Consider the following 17,375-nt stretch of genomic DNA (forward strand, 5'->3'; position numbering starts at 1 on the left):
TGGGGGCCGGGGAGGGCGAAAACACGGCACATGGAAGGCTCAGGAGTCCAAAATTGGGCTGTGTGGAGCACTGCAGCGTGCTTCTGGGGGTCGGGGAGGGTAAAAATGCAATGTGTAGAGGATTTGGGAGCCAAAAAATGGGCCCGTATTGTGTGTATAAAATGCACTGAAATTTTCACCCACTTTTAGAGTGGGGTGTGAGTGTCTTATACTATGAAAAATATGGTAATTGGACTAAAAGATATAAATAAATGAACGCAACCATGAAAATATGACATACCAATAATTGAAATTTTTAACAAACTCAAGTTTATTGATCAAGGAATTACAGCTATAATATTTTTGAATATGAAATTATTCTTGAAAACTCCAACAAAACACTTTAAAAACACCAGTTGCTTGACTTGTACTATGGATTCATCTCAAAGTCTCAACCATTAACTTCCCCCAATACAGACTTACATTGCATGCAAGTAAAAACTGTAACATATACATATCCCTGGATATTTACAAAAGGTCAACACTGTATCAAAAGTTTTAAAAAAATTAAAAAAGAATTGCATATGAAGAACTATCCCAACATGAAAATGCAGTAAATAAAAATAGTAACACAAATTATTAGTTTCTGATGTTAAAATATTGCAACTTCATTAATCTGCTTAGCGTTGAAAACAGGCACTTCGTTATCATCGTGGTTGGTTTTCCACTTATCAGAAATATTAAATGGAAGCAGCTGTTGTAATTAATGTAATTCACAAAAAAATAAAGCAAGACAGCATCAGCCTACTAATTCTAGTCTAACTTTTCCAGCACATGGGAATTGAGCTTCCACAGATAAATCAAAAGAAAGTAGTAATGCCTGTTTCTTCGTAAGCTAATTTTTAAATTTACGATTGCAGTGTAATCCTAAATATGTTTAATCTGAACCTAGTTCTGGTGTATTTCACGGTTCTTGCTTCCTGATTAAGAAGCATGTTTGGACTGGAATCTCCAAATGAAACTTGATAGGCATGGGAAAAAAACTCTTATGCCAAATTAGGAATTGGAAATGAAAAATCTTTATTACCACTGAAAATACAGTTCAAGCTATGATAATAAAATTACTTTGAATTCAACTGCTTTTTCCTAATTTATCTACTACTGAATTTAAATATGAGTGCATTGAAATATATGGCATTTAAGGATGAAACGGAAGAGATGCAGGAAAGATAAAAGAAAAAAAATTCACAGGCCTATTAAAAATATTCTTTGATAAGATAGAATTCTTATTTTGTTGTCCACTATTCATAACTGAATACTTTGATAAATGCATATACTCCCCACAGTGGCTCATAACAGTTAATTAATTGCACCAACATTTACAGTGTTGCACATCCCAGTCAAATTTTCAGGTTCCATGTTTTGTCACCCAACTAATTCATAAAAGGTGCTTTTCATTAATATAAATAAATATTTTTATACCCACAAATCTTTCTCATTCACAATCCAGATTTGTAATAATTTACTATGAGATCTATTACAGAATAAAAACCTTCCTGACCTCATACTCTTCCCACCAAATGTGACATTTCATCTAGTGAAGTGTTAAACTCTTTTTCATAAATCTAAATAAAAGGGTTGTGTATTGCTTATTATAGAATACCAAACACATATGCGCATATATTTAAGATCCAGCTGATTTGCCATATTGAACTAAGTTATGTTTTTTTCAGTGTCCTTGAAATTCTGATAATAATAATAAAAATATTTTTAAAAAAACTGTCTCAAAATGTAAGTGTTCCATGAGAGAAACACTGTCCTAACCATCAACGTTAGGAAAATGATTATACAGATAACTTTGTGATTTATTAAATCAATGGAGTTATAACAGAAGCAGTTTCAAACGTAGAATCCTCTGGTTGGGCAGCAGAGAGGTGCTAGGAGTGTCCATAGGTAGAGAAGGACACACACCCAGCAAGAAGCCATTTTAATCCAGAAAATGGACCAGGTTCCAACGAAGAATTTTTCAATTGCAGCATTTTCGTAACTACAATGAAAGGAAGTGGAGGTTACCTAATTTGCTGTCACACAAATCAATTCGAGAAGGATGATGGTCCAATTCTAGGAGGACTTATTCTAAAGAAACTGTACTGATTGTCCCTGGAAACTGTTTCCTCACTCTAACTAAGAAATGTGTGTACATTCAAACACATTTATTACTACTTTCTCCCAGATAAGATAACACCTGCATAGGATTCTGCTTTCAACCAATTTGTGCAGGCCAGGCATCATGAATTTAATTTTATTACATGTCTTGTGTGATAAGAAATGTGATTTTATTAAACCATTTCAGATTACAGTTCTGTAAATGCCAGCCATCATTCATTATTGTTAATTTGCAGTGCAACAATTAAATCTAAAACATTTACTTTTGAAACTTCTATTTGATATATCCTGTTTCCAGAAACAGAAAGATGGATTTCGGCATTTAAAGTATCTAATTGCATCATCTCAGTAATCTTTATATAACTGGCCAGAATTATTTACCTGATATTACAGGGAATGAGGCTTATGCTGAAGGAATAATGAGTTGTCTAAAACAGTGTTTTTCAACCTTTTTTGTGCAAAGGCACACTTTTTTCATGAAAAAAATCACGAGGCACACCACCATTAGAAAATGTTAAAAAAATTTAACTCTGTGCCTATATTGACTATAGGCAGCAATGTTCCCTCTAATTTTTTTTCAGTGTGAGCAGAAAAGTATAGTGTTTGAGCGGCACATTTTCATGTCTGAGCACCTGAATTTTTTTCATAGATGTTTCACAGAGCAATTGATTTATAGGATCTGAATTGGAATGGAGAAAAATGGTTTTGTGCATGAGTGTGTATGTGTGCGTGTGTGTATGTGGGTTTGAGTGAGCGATGGTTCCGGTAAGGGAACTGTGCCTATTTAGAAAAGAAGGTAAATTATTGCAAACATGATATATGTTTCTAGAGAGAGAGAGAGAGAGGGAGGGAGGGAGGGAGGGAGAGAGACAGAGAGAGAGAGAGAGAGAGTATCCCTCCTTCCTTCAGCCCAACACACTCTCGCTGGCATCCCGGCCAGACGAGAGGGACTGCAGAGGGTCTCCCTGAGTTTAGGGAAGCGAGTCAGGGCTGGGCCAGCTTGGGCACTGCAGAAAAGCAGCGGCAGCCAAAAGGGGAAGGGCAGGAACAGCCTGAAGCCACCCCCACTCCAGCTAGAGGGGGTGCTGTGGGCTGCAGGCGGCGGTGAACAGGAAGGGAAGCGAATGGCAGCCAGCATCCCTGCCTTCTTCCTCCCAGAGCCGCTTCTTTGCCAGCCTCTCAGCTGATCGGTGCCAGGCAGCCCCCGCGGGGCGAGCGCGCCGGGGGGAGATCCGGGGGAGAGGAGGGAAAAGGCATCCAGAGCAGAAGTTTCCCTTCTCCTCCCCCTCCCGCTGACTTCTCCCCAGCAGCGCTCGTCTCCAGCCGCAGCAACCCTGGCGGCCCCCAGGGAGACTGAAAGGGGCGCAGCGCTCTCCCAACCGCCGAGGAAGGCAGAGGAGCCGGCCCTGGGCTGTTGGGAGAAGCGCCCTAACCCTCCCTTCCCTTTGGCAGCTGCCTGGCAGAACGGGGAGATTTCTGACATTTTGCAGCTGTGTGTCGCATGCGCAGTTGGGTAGGGAATGGAGTGGGCACGTGGGGGACCAATGGGAATTCTCCCTTCTGCAGCGTCATCGGTCTCCGGGCAGAGTTTTCCTTGATTTCACCAATCAGAAATCAGAGTTCAGAAAGGAGGGAAGGGGGATATTTCCAGTCACATTTAAAGACATTCAAAAACACTGCGCTGCACTTTGAAACTTGTGCGCGGTGTTTCTTTGTTACCTGCGCGGCCGCTCACGCGCGCAGCTTAGAGGGAACGCTGATAGGCAGGTGTTTTTCCCACGGCACACCTTACATTATGCCACGGCACACTAGTGTGCCGCGGCACAGTGGTTGAAAAACACTGGTCTAAAACCACCAAATAGTTTGTGTAAAAGGTGAGATTTAATTCAGAAGCTTCTTTTACCCTAAGCATCACCTGGCAGAAGACTATTGTGTTTCCCCGAAACTAAGATCTGGTCTTAATTTCTTTTGACTGCTGAAATAAGCGCTAGGGCTTATTTTGGGGGGGCGGGATGTCTTAATTCTTCCCCTCTTGCCCTTCAAGGCAGTTGTGTCCCAGAGAAGTCGAAAATGGTGCTTTGGCTTCAGTCTCTGCTACCGCAAAATGCATTGCTGGCACTCACTAGCATGCTTGAGGCCAGCAAGCAGGCATGGTTGGAGCCTCAGCTGCAGCTTCTTCACTTTCCTGCCTTTTGTGAACTTTTGGCTGCACCCAAGGAAAGCAGGAACAGCAGAGACCCTGGATTATTTTTCGCTCCCCAATTCTACCAGAAATGGACCTTTGTGAGGTTTGTTGCACCGGTGCAACCGTTTGCAGCAGGACACCACAAGACTTGTTATGGTGTTGTGTGCGCGAGCAGCGGCAGTGCTGCGAGGTTCGTCACGCCTGTGCAGCTGCTTGCGTACACAATGGCACAACAAGCCTCATGGCGTCCTGCCGCAAGCGGTGGCATCGGTTCAACGAACCTGGCAAAGATCCATTTCTGACAAAGTTTGGGGGAGGGAAACAAGCCAGGGTCTCCGCTGCGTCTGCTTTCCTTGCGTGCAGCCAAACGTTCACAAAAGGCAGGAAGGTGAAATGCCAAGCTCGACCCGTACCAATACCTCATGTATTAACCCCAGCCTACTACCCAAGCGACTCTTCTCTCCTGATGAGGCTTTAGAAATACCTCGCAAGCGAAATCACCCACTATTTTGCCATGAACCATCCTGCCCACGAGTGAGGGCAAAGCTAAAGCAGGAAGAAGCGGCCACTTGTGTGTTGTGCTGTGAGAGGCTGCTGGGCAATGGCGTGACAGGTGTCGAGGCATGGGAGGCCTGGCTGTGGCGGTCCTAAGGTAAATAGGTGTGGGATGCATGGTGCAGCTCCACCCGCCCTAGTTTGATTTTTACGCCTGGGCCTCCACCTCATGCAACCAGACAGTGGATGGGCTTAACTAGGGCTTTTTTCAGGGTAGGTCATATTTTTGGGGAAACACGGTAGGTTTCTTGATGGACAACCTTCTTGCAAGAATATCTGCCTCCTCACGTAAACCCAGAGCATGCATCTTTGGGATTTTGTCATCTTATGGGACCTCGAGTGATCTCCCTCCCCCTCCACCAAGCCCCAACTTTTCTCACCTTTAGGAAACTGTCATGGCCTGACTCTTCTCTCAGGCATTAAGGAGGCAGTGGAGTGCAAGTCCCCTTGTAGTTTTGTTATGTGCACAGTTGCCATTTTATATTTGGTGTTTTGTATATTAATCCAGTCAGAAGTGTAATTTCATTTCTATCCCATTAGGTTCCATGCAGTCCTCCCAAATTCTTCTCCAGGAGTCTAGACTCCCTTGGAGCCATTATGAAGGGGCTGACTGGAGGAAGAGGACCAGAGGACCACAATATAACATCAAACTGTACATATGTTTCCAGGGACTTACTGGAACCAATGGGTAACAGTCATCATCACGTAAAGAGACGCCAGGAAGAATACAAAGTGGAAATAAGCATAGCTGTATACTGTTCCTTTCTTTTCATCATAAATTACTCTCTGACCGCCTTTTCTCCCAATATGCTCTTCAACTTCAGCTGGGTAAAACAAACATAAAGAGAAACATGATATACTTAGATCTAAATCAGTAACATATACTCAGAATAAAGTTAACAATGCAAAATAACCCAGTGTTGAGTTTGAAGCAGCTGTTTTAAGCCTGGAATGGCCCTGCGACAGCGATTTTAACCTCAAAACACTTCTGGGAAAAAAATTGATACAGCCATTTTGCATTTGAATGGGGTCATTTCAATTCTGAAACATTTTGCACATGCATGCTATACACACTTACCTGGGAAAAAAATCCCTGGGATTACTTTTGTGTTAACCCAGCTAGAATTGCCTTGAAACTCAACTAAAAAGATTGGGGGGGGGGGATCCATTCTTAAAGTGATACACTAAAGCTACCCATATTTAATTAGTCCCCTTTCATAGCCCTTTCATTTCTTTAAGAGTATTTTTACTTAAAGTGATAGTTGCGGGTTTTTGGTCAAGGAATACAGTCATTGAGAGCCGAGCAATTGATAGTAGGGTCAAGAATTCTGACTGGAAGAGAGCCAAAGGAAGCTCTCTGCAGTGGCTTGTCTTCTGTTTGATATGTGCTTTCACATATCAAACAGAATTTCATTTCATTTCATTTCTCCCTGGCCTTGATATCCTGCCCACTTGTGTATTCGTGTACACACGAATACAAACTTTACTACTGAACTACAATCCTTCTCCTTGTTGAGAATTTTCTTCTCAATTTAATGGCAACTTATTATAATTAATTCCAGAAGAAAATATATTCCACTGACACATCGGATGAAAATGCTATTTTCCATCCACAGCTATGTTCTTTTTAAAGTTGTGTCTGTAATCAACATGTTTGTGGTTATAATATGTATTTCAGGTTTTATGCTTCTTATATGGTTATATGGTTTTTCTCCACACACAGAAGCAAATCTAAAAAAAACAACTGCAGTGCTTTAAGATGACAAAAATAACTTTCCAAGGGAATCTTTTTAATGCACATGTATCTCAAGTTTTAAGAGATTTTATATGCATCTGAAGATTCTGAAAATGCTGCCATATCTCCAACAGGCTCTTCCCCACTCCAAATATGCGATAAACTAGCATCCCGTGCAGCCCTTAAATTTCAATTCCTGCTGGTGAAGCCAAATAACTGGGAGCTGAAAACTCCAAACTAATAAAAAATATCATAGTACTTCTGCTAGTACCGTATTTTCACGCATATATCCCGCCCACGCAAATAACCCGCCCACGCAAATAACCCGCAGGTTTTCAAGATTTATGTAAAAAAGTTTTTATACACCCCGCCTTCTTATATAACCCGCAGCGGCGGTCTGGCCGGCTAGCGAGGAACGACGACCATCTGCTGGAGGCGAAGCGAAGGGATCCCGCTCTCACCCGAGCTGCGTCCCTCCCCCTCCTCTAGCTCTGCCATTGCTGCAAACTGCACAGCGGCCCCCGTTTTCTCGCCGCTCCCGCCCGCCCCAGGAAAAGGAGGAGGAGGAGAAGCGGCGCGAAGGGAGCGTTGCTTCGAGATGATCTCAAGCGGAACCCGAGGCGCGCCGGCCGTGCGCAGCCCTTTTACATGGCCGGTGCAGTTCCAGGAAAAACAACACTGCGCCGTGGAGAAGAAACCATTTTGCGCCGCCCCCGCCCCCCCCACCGATGAGAAAAAGGACCCCGGTGATGAGCGGAATGAGGTCGCCCACACAAGGGAGGAGGAGGGGAAGTTCCATTCATGAAGACAGGTTTCTAAGCGCGCACAACAGTTGGACAACGTTTTATATTGATGTGAAAATATTCGTGTAAAATATTTTCCGTATACCCCGCCCACTTTTATACCCCGCGGGGGGCATGCGGGGTAGGTAAAAATGCACATTGCCCGCGGGTTATATGCGTGAAAATATGGTAATCATAATTTATTAACTGCAGCTTTAAAAAGAATCTATTTCTGTGTCTGTGGGAGTAGTTTAAAACATGATGAAACATTTTAATGAACTTGATAGCACTTATAAAATATACAAACCAATCAAATTCAAAGGTAATCAGAATTAGAAATATAGCATGACAGTTCTCATGTTTATTTATTTATATCTTGAGTGGATGCGATGGCGCATCAGCTTAATGATGCTGGAACTGCCGGCCAGAAATGGCCTGCATCCAGCAGTTCAAACCCAAGTCCGCAAGAAGGGGTGAGTTTCTGCCGCTTGCTCCCCAGTTCCTGCCCACCCAGCAGTTCGAAAGCTCGAAATATTGCAAGTACATAAATGGATATCACTTTGGCGGGAAAAACCTAGCTGTGTTCATGTGTGCAGAGCGCGCAAGCTGGTGCTGGACCTGGCCGGATGCGAGGCAATGCAACACGAGGAAGGGGAGCCCAAAAAGAGCCAGCAACCCAAGCGCCACTAGTCAGCTGGTGTAAGCCAGTGTGCCTTCCGTGGTGCAACCAGGATAAGCACACAAGTGTTGAACAGAATGAACTAGCAATTTAGGCTGTCAGGACTGCATTTTGTCTAGCGTTTGTAGATTGCTGTATGCCGTATGCTAAATAAATAAATATTTATGTCCCGCCTTTATTATTTTTACAAATAACTCAAGACATCCAACATATCCAACACACCTTCCTCCTGTGAGGTGGTTTGAGCTGAGAGAGAACGAGTGGCCCAAGTCACTTAGCTGGCTTTCATGGCTAAGGCGGGACATGAACGCATAGTCTCCCGCTTTCTCTGTTTTAAAGAACACAAATCTGCACAAAAGAAAAAAAAGGGCAATTCTCACCAACTCCATCAGGAGCACAGCAGAAACAGCAGCGAGCTATCTATAACAGAGAGACAAAACCAAAAGTTTTTTTTTCCAGTAGTTCAGAAACAAATAAGTCAATGCTGATACTCCTCAAAATATTTCAATGAAACATTTTTAGTAAAAGGATAATACTGGATTAAATTCACTGTACAGTGAACTTAAAACCAATCAAATCATTTTGTAGTCTTCCTGAAGTACTTTCATTTTCGTTCCAAGGACCATGATGCCATGATTTTTATACTGGCAACTTTTTCTTTTGTCAATAGCTTACATTAAAAAGAAAAAGCTTGGAATATATGCTTGCAAAGAATGGATTTTGCTCTTTTAGGTTTTTTCTTTGAAATCAGAGATTATTTTTTTATAATAGCAACCTTTTGGTACTCCTTGCTTAATGACGGTAATTGAGATTGGAATTTCCATTGCTAAGTAATGTGGTCATAAAGCGAGACACGATTGCACCAGATTCTGTTGCCATCTCACAGGACTGGAACTTGTCGTGACCCGTCAAAACCGCGCTCGACTAAACCGCGCCCGATTAAACTGCGTCGCTGACATCATCAACAGGGCGACAACAGCCAGCGCGGAGAAAGAAGGGCGCTTTAAATAGCGCTTTGAAAGCAAGCCGATTCAACTTAAGGTAAGGGTTAGGTTTAGGGTTAGCTTTAGGGTTAGGGTTAGGTTAAGGGTTAGGGTTATGATTAGCTTTAGGGTTAGGGTTATGGGTTAGGTTTAGGGTTAGGTAAAGGGTTAGGTTTAGGTTTAGGTTTAGGTTTAGGGGGGTTGGGTTTAGGTTTAGGGTTTAATTTTAGGTTTAGGGTTTACACCGTACTTCTGTCTCCGTGCTGTTGTCGCCCTGTTGATGACGTCAGCGACGCGGTTTAGTCGAGCGCGGTTTTGTGGTGGAACCGGAACTTGTGACTTCCTACTGGCTTTCAACAAAATCAATGGTGAAGCCAGCAAGAAGTTGTAAGTCCCAGTCACAAGCTTTTCCTTCGGTGGGTAGCAAGGAGGCTGGCAGGCAGGGGAGTGCTATGGAGTGTGGCCAGGTGCTGTGATGCATGACTGCAGCATGAGTGCAGCATTTCTTCTCTGATTCAGGCTGTAGAGCATGCGTGTGGCAAGGCTGAGAGATGCACAGCTCTGTGGTTGTGCAACTGCAGTGGCGCTGTGTGCATATGGTGCAAGTGTGGCAGGGCTAGTGGTGCATGGTTTGAGTGTAGTGGTCTGTTTGTGTGTGTGTGTGTGTGTGCATGTCATGTGTGAGGGCAGCTAGTCATCTGCTCACCCTGTTGCCCAGGGACTCCTTGGGAGAGAAAGTGACGGGAGAATCTTACAATCTTTCCTGCCAGTTTTCCCACTGACTTTCTGGGAAGCCAGCAGGGAAGGTCGCAAATAATGATGTATCCATGGGATACTGCAACTGTTGTAAGTGCAAGTCAGTTGCCAAGTGCCTGAGTCATGATCACTTGACAGCAGGGACACTATGACTGGCGCACAGTGAAAGTCCTTGAAATTGTTAAGTTCCACTCACTTAATGCTGTCATAACTTTGAATGGTTGTTGAACAAGTGGTGGGTCCGCTAGGACTATCTGTAGTTAGTTAGCTATGTGATTTTGTAATATACATATTATAAAGAAAATTTTAAAGATTTTAAAGAAAAAATTATTTTTTTAAAAAAAAACATCTGTATAAAATATTTTTAAAAGCAAAGGAATATGCCTCAGTTTTGACGAGTGATTACTACAGCAAGAAAGTACATTCTGTAAATGCACATTTAATTTTGACAGTCTCTAATTAGGTTCTTCCAAATAAATATGAGCACCAAAATAGCCATGTAAAAAGTTATGTTTAGCAGCTATTCTTGTCTTGGAAATCCTTGCAGGATGCAGTTAGCAATGTTGCCATGCATATAAAGAGTCCTTCACAATGTGACTAACAGTCAAGTTCAGATGCAAGAAAGCCTCTCTATTTAAAAGAAGCAGCTGGAGAATTATGTTTACATTTCTAATCAGGAGACAAAAGAGCTTCTGTCACCGGGATGAATGAGACCTACAATTAGTTGCCTGCTGCTAGTCTTCTCTTTATGTTTCCCTACAATAGTTCTTGTAGTGCTCTTTAAGAGCAAATGATCTAAAAATAATGCTATTATGGTACACTTCAGTACTACATTTCTGAGTTCTCCCGTGCAGCTCGAACTATTATCCCAGACAGCATCCATCTGGGCTGGCTCTTGCTTAGCACAAGAACGCTGCTTTTTGGTAGCACTGTCTAAAGTGGAAAGCGTGTGACACCACATGTGGCAACTTTGACATTGCTGCTGGTCCAAACGAGATGGAAAGGATAACAATGACTGCAACATTATGGAAAGCCTTAAAGTAGGTTAATACCCAATGTCGCAGACAAGACATTGAGGCCTTTTTTTGAAATATCTCTTCGAAACTAACACTTCAGTAGCATCTGCAAAATGCTGGTGGGATATGAACATAAAAACAAGTTTTAGATCTTCTGTTAACGCAAACAAGTTGGCAGCAACAAATACTAAAAACCGAATTGTGTTTCCATTTGATTGTGTTTATACAAGCCAGACCAAGATACAGATAGCTGGAATGATAGTTGACACCCAGAAAATATGAGGTATGATAGCAAGACCCTGAATATTGTGGCTTAACCTCCTTGAAATTATAGTGCTGTATTTATTTCTTTTTTCTCTATAAGTAACTCCACATAACCTAGAAGGGATTATGAACCACTAATACAATCAGTATCTGCACATACACCCTAGTATGTAATATATTTTCCACCTCTCTCTATTCTATTGTTTTTTCTTCTACACAAATAGCCTGCATCTACAATATTTAGAATCCTCCTCAGCAAAAACTCTCTAGTTTCTGTAGTAAGTGAAATTATGTTATATTTCTAGGCGAGCTTCAATAGACAGTAAGATCAGCAAATGAACAAAATATTTAAAAAGTATAATGATTAAACCTGAAAATATGCAACTCTGTGTGGTCATTTGTTACGCTGTTATAATCTCTGAATTCAAATATTTCCCCTGAAGGAACACAACACTATAACCTTACCTTATAGTTATTTGCTACTGTACATCAAAGTAGGAATCACTTTTAGAATAACTAACCATGAAATGAGGCCAAACGACATGTTTGCATTTGTAGACTTGCTCTAATATGGAAGCTTCACTATGCAGATTTCTGTTTCACCAGGGAAGAGGAAAAGGGCATCATGCCAATAAGGCAACAAGACTTAAGAAAAAGGACCATCTTATCAGGCCTTTTGCAGTTAATCTCCCAGCCTACCTTGTTTGTTGAAGCTTCTATATTAAAGTGGCAATTCAATAGCCTTCAATTTTGGAATGAAATAAAAATCTGTTCTGATTTGACTTGGTCACCTTTTAAAAGCTAATCAGAAAATAGAGAAAAGGTTAAAGGGAAAAGGAGGAATGACTATTGTAGGGGTGGATGTCTCACCAAGAAGCCATCTGTTTTTAGCTAAAAGCAGGAGTGGTTCAACCTTGGCAACTTTAAGACTTGTGGACTTCAACTTTCGGAATTCCCCAATCAGCCATACTTCCTTCTGGCTGGGAATTCTGGGAGCTCCATAAGTCCATAAGTCTTAAAGTTACCAAGGTTGGACACTGTTGGGCTAGAGCATCGGGTTGTATGACAATCATGACTCACTTCAGTTTCAGGTGTAACATATATCCCTCTGAGTGCTTCAGAGCTTGCTCGTGTTGTTGAGGTCAAACTAGAGAAAAAAACAAAGGAAAGATTGGGTCTGTTGTAATACCGTATATTGATGTTCAAGGGCTATTTTCCCCCCTAACAACATATAAAAGTTTCAACAAGATGGCAATTCCTATGGGATTACATGTAACATAGAAGCCTTGAAGTTCAAAGATCCTTGATTTATGTAAGCTGCCTCTTCTGTGCACAGCAAGAGAAACCTGATAAAAATGGTCTATTCTAGCATTCCCACCCGCACCCCCTTTCTGTTCAATCATATCTGGTCCTTGGGAGACTGCATAAGGCATGCATTTATGCTGCGGTGTCCTGGGCTCATGTGATTACCGTGACCATCCTAGCGGATTTCCAACAGACAAAGTCAATGGGGGAAGCTGGATTTGCTTAAGAACCACATGATTCACTTAACAACTAGAGAAATTTGCTTAATAACCATGGCAAGAAAGGCAGTAGCAATGGGCACCAAGTGTTTTATATATATAAATTTGATAGATATCAAGCTATTGCAGATAACAAGTTACTCCCCTCTGAGAAGTAAACAGATATCTGTCTATTTGCATAAAATTGTATTACAGCTGAAATGAAGACTTACCAAGAATATAAAATACAACAGAATAAAATTGTAGTTCCCAGCCCAGTCACCAAATTTTCATCTGTTTGCAGCCCTTGGCCAAAGTCAGGCGCACAGATTGTTTTATTATTTTGATTCTCATCTAGGACTTGAAAAAGAGCCCACAATTAGCACAATTAATTTTATATTTCATGTATCCAATTATCTACATATGCTTTAGCTTGGACAATGGCATGTTTCCTTGTTTCAAATTCCCTCAAATTCCCTGCATCTCTTAATTTGTGAAAAATCTTCTAAGTCTGTGCAACCGATTTCTGAACTGTATGAGGGCTGCTGGAGGGAGCAGAATTGATTCCCTCCTTTGAGTCTAAAAATAGAAATTATTCCATTTAAAAACAAAGGAATTACTTTTAAATATGGAAAGATATTGAAATTGATTGTGATTTAAACATCTTAAGAGATAACTTACAAGATAAAGTTGCTGTAATTCTTTTCTCTTTAACTAGATGTATTAATTGCTACAGTACATGTTACACAATACATTTTTGGTGGTGTTATTGGAAGTTTCCAGTCTAGTGATTTCAAGGTGCACTGGGTTTTCAGAATGGCCAATTAGCACAGGCAACGTAATTTGGAAAATACAACGTTGATAGAAGAGTAATTTTACATAGGTGATCGGTGCCCATGTATATGTTGATTTTTAATTCAAGGTAACTTACCGATTTCTGGAGGTTTGCTTGAAAGGGATGAGAAAGTGAGGTACATGACATAGCAGCTGATAATACCTGACTGCAACAAGCCAGAATGAGGCTGACCTGAAATTTTAAAACAGGGATACATCTGTAGATTTTTCTTTGGTAAAGCGGTTCATACTGTAAATAATGTTTTGTTGAGCTCATGGACATTTAATTTTAAATCCAGGGTTCCCCTACATGGACAGGAGGAGTGCTTTAGCTGAATAGAAATGGGAACCATAGATTCAACCCAATCACAAAACAAAATGTATGAGGATTAGATCTCTGTGAAAGTTATAACCAACCCTTCAAATTACTTTTCCCTGCTATTCTGCTTGGCCCTCAAAAGAGAGACAAATAATTCAGTTCTTGAATTATGTTTTCTGTCACTGAAGTGTATTAAAAGTTCAAGAGGGTAAAATGAATCTTGAGAAAATACAAACAGCTGAGAAAACTCAAGTTAAACCTGAACTCAGTTTAACACACAAAAATGTACTTTCATTCCCCCAAAATAACCACAATGAGGAGAAGGGATGTTGGGGAAACCAAACACATACCAAGCACGGATGGTTTTAAATATAGATCTAGTCATATTTAGAGTCACCTCCCTGAAATCAATGAACACAAACAGTTTTGACTAACAGAAATCCCTTTGATTTCAAAAGGAGTTCTTTAGGGTTGGGTCCTCATAATCTCTTCAGATATTGACACAAGATTGAAATTTTTAAAGGAAATGATTAAATAACGAGTAGTAGTCATTTTAACAGTAAAAAAAATGTTTTCATTTGCCTCACTCATTCCACAAAATATAGTCTTCAGCAAATTAAAACCCAGGTTCAAGTATGGCCCTTGACCTGAAAAAGGCTGTGTATTTTAAACATAAATAAACAGAAATATATATAAAAAGAAAGTTGTTTCCTCACCATTTCTCAATCCCTGAAACAATCTTCAGTTCCTGCTGCTACTTATTTTAATGAAAAATATGGAGTGCTAGGCTATAAATTCCCAATAATAAATATCTCCTTTCCATAATATAGATAATAGAACTTAATTATATATTGAATCTTAGAATTGATTTTAATTTTAGTGCATCATAAAGGTTATCTGGGTAGTAATTAATAATGCATACATTCCCTTAGGAATAGGATTTAAAAATTCGCTTTAACACATGAATTAAATATACTTTGACTAGCTATGGTCTACTTCTCTAGAGGAGGTATTTTATGTGACCTTCTCTTAAGTGCTTTTTAAAAGTAGGAGGCCAGGGATTGAATTTGGGATGAACTTCATGGAAAACATGCTGTCCCCCACTGAGTTACCACCATGATGTAACCTAAATACCATGGTGAACTTTACATGAATGGACTGACAAAACCACCAGTGGGTATAAATTGATTCCCTTCTACCAAGAGGTTTCAACTGATATGTCAGAGATCATGATTGATAGAACAAAAAAAACCTTGAAATTCAACTGAGTTACTGAAAGTTGGGAAATATGGCAGTCAGTAATTCCAGATTTAAGTCTTATGCTGGGTCTTCTCCATTACTTCAGAATAAATACCATTTTTGTTGCAGAAAAAGATTTTTAAAATGAAAGCAATAAAATCAATTTTGCCTATGCTTTAGAACTACTACATTTTATACACAAAACAATGTTTCAGTTTGCAGTTTCAGTGTTAAGAGGACATGAACAAGCTCATTTTGTCCAGACAGAATATGAGGCCTTTTTTTCTACTATTGGTCCTATGATCTGACTTCTTTAAATAGTTTTTTTTATTTTTCCCCAGATTATGATTACTGATAAACTAAAGGATTGAATGTGGCTAGGAAATGACCTCCAATTCCAAGCAACCAAGCCCAGAGTGACAGTAAAAGAAAGCTTGCTTACGGTTTTGGACACAAGGTGAAATGGCTACCATTGAAATAAGCAAGCACAAGCCGCCATTGATGCCAAGCAGGATCTTGTTAAATGTACAGCCATCAGCACTGGTATAAAAGACAGCCATCACAGCTAGAGCTCCAACAGCCACGGAATACAATACGAGAGTTACAAGAGCTAAGGAGCCGTACCAAAGTTGATTGTGCTTTGTACCAGATGTCCTATTTGGGAAAGAAAAGCAATCACGCATTAAACTTGAATAAAAACAAATGATTTAGAAGCCCCCAAAGGAGATTAGTTCATTAGGTCTTTGTGAAGTGGATTAAGAATTAACTCTTTATGCAGAAAGATATTGTTCTTTCGACAGGGGTGTTCAATTACTATTTTAAATTTACAGAATATTTATAATACTGCATTTTATTAGTTTGTACTGTTTCTAGTTATACCAGCAATATATTGATTAACATTTAACTTATTTCACTCTCTAAGAGCATGGCCCCATGCATTTCACTGATCATCCTAATGTTAGGATTCTCTTAAACTTTGTTGGAGAGATGGGAAGTAAAACTTGGGGACAGACCGGTGACTTCCCAGCTCAGCTTAAAAGATGTGTATTTCTCAATATTTAAAATAAAGCATGTGGGATACATACACAAGATTAACTTGTGCTCAATATGGTGAAACTTTCAAGGCTAAAAAAGACCCTGTTTTGTTTTATGCAAATTAAAATGATTGATTTAAGACAATCTAAGGTTTACTTTAGGATATATTTGGAAAGACTAAAGATACTTTTTCCAAATTTAGATTACAAAAACAATATCTAAGAATCTTGAAAAAAATTGAATAAGAAAGGTAGAACAATTCAATAACTGTTAAACCCCACAAAGATTTAGATTTTATCTTTAAATTTAGATTTAACTCCCTTATGAAAGTCACACATTTTTAATAACCAAAACTAAGAGAACCAGCTGAGGGAATGCTGTAACAGGCTTGTTTAGCCAAGTGAAAAGTACGACAGACAATAAATAGGAAATAAGGTATACAAAAAACTGCAAACAGAGGAAGCTGGATTGTTAAAAATAAAGAAACAATTGAAGTGGAAAAACTGAACGAGAATGCCTGCTGTAAAACTTTAACACAGATCAACTGTGATTTTGATTTTTTTTTAATTTAAAAATAGAATTCACCTAAACAGACACTTCCTTTTATATTCAGGATGAAAGAAACCTACCAGTTTTTATTCCATTTGTGTGCAAATTCTACAAGGAGGATAAGCTGAATGATGATGAAGAGGAAGCCTCCTGTTGCACCAACATAACGCCATGCTGCAGAAAACATAAACCTGCTTTGTTAATTATGACTCATATAAAAATACCATTTTTATTCATTACAATTATAAATTAAATTGTGGTAAGGAGGATACACTTTAAATATATGCACCAGATACATACATACATACATACATACATACATACCAGTGACATGTGGTGAGGTTTATGGCTGGTGAGGCAAGTGGGCAAAAGCCACCCTATATCAGACACAGCGGCAGGCGTTCGGACGCCCCGGTGCCGTGTCCGCCATAGAGCGGAATGCGGTGGCAGGGCTTTAAAGCCATAGAGCGGGACACGGCGGCAGGGCTTTAAAGCCCTGGTGCTGTGTCCGCCATCCTGCTCTATGGCGGACACAGTGCCGGGGCTTTAAAGCCCTGCTGCTGTGTCCGCCATAGAGGAAAAACTTCCTTAGACCAACGGAAGACTTTAAAAGCAGAGAGGACCTATGAAAACCTTCAAAGAATCAATGCTGGATGGAACCAAAGCTGCCCTGCCGCCCCGGCGCTAGAGGCAAAAGCCGCCCTGCCGCTAATGTCCAAAAGCCCTGGCCTGCTGCTATGTCCAAAAGCCCTGCTAGCCGCTATGTCCCCCATAAAAAATAAAGTGCCAGGCCGTGC

General features: G+C 40.4%; 1 protein-coding gene across 1 annotated transcript in view; it reads right to left on the reverse strand.

Annotated features, from left to right (window-relative positions):
- Nucleotides 1–286: 286 nt before the first annotated feature.
- The window catches only part of SERINC5 (serine incorporator 5), a 48,110-nt gene continuing 31,021 nt past the window's right edge, over nt 287–17,375 (reverse strand). The window contains exons 5-12 of the mRNA XM_032212729.1: nt 16,659–16,752; nt 15,437–15,648; nt 13,534–13,629; nt 12,836–12,962; nt 12,181–12,247; nt 8,462–8,501; nt 5,562–5,709; nt 287–2,026 (exon numbers count right to left, since the gene is read on the reverse strand). Of these exons, the coding sequence (XP_032068620.1) occupies nt 1,879–2,026; nt 5,562–5,709; nt 8,462–8,501; nt 12,181–12,247; nt 12,836–12,962; nt 13,534–13,629; nt 15,437–15,648; nt 16,659–16,752 (932 nt within the window). The 3' untranslated portion in view covers nt 287–1,878. The remainder of the gene's footprint in view (nt 2,027–5,561; nt 5,710–8,461; nt 8,502–12,180; nt 12,248–12,835; nt 12,963–13,533; nt 13,630–15,436; nt 15,649–16,658; nt 16,753–17,375) is intronic.

This window comes from Thamnophis elegans, chromosome 3 (genome assembly GCF_009769535.1).
Source record: "Thamnophis elegans isolate rThaEle1 chromosome 3, rThaEle1.pri, whole genome shotgun sequence".
Classification (NCBI taxonomy): domain Eukaryota; kingdom Metazoa; phylum Chordata; class Lepidosauria; order Squamata; family Colubridae; genus Thamnophis; species Thamnophis elegans.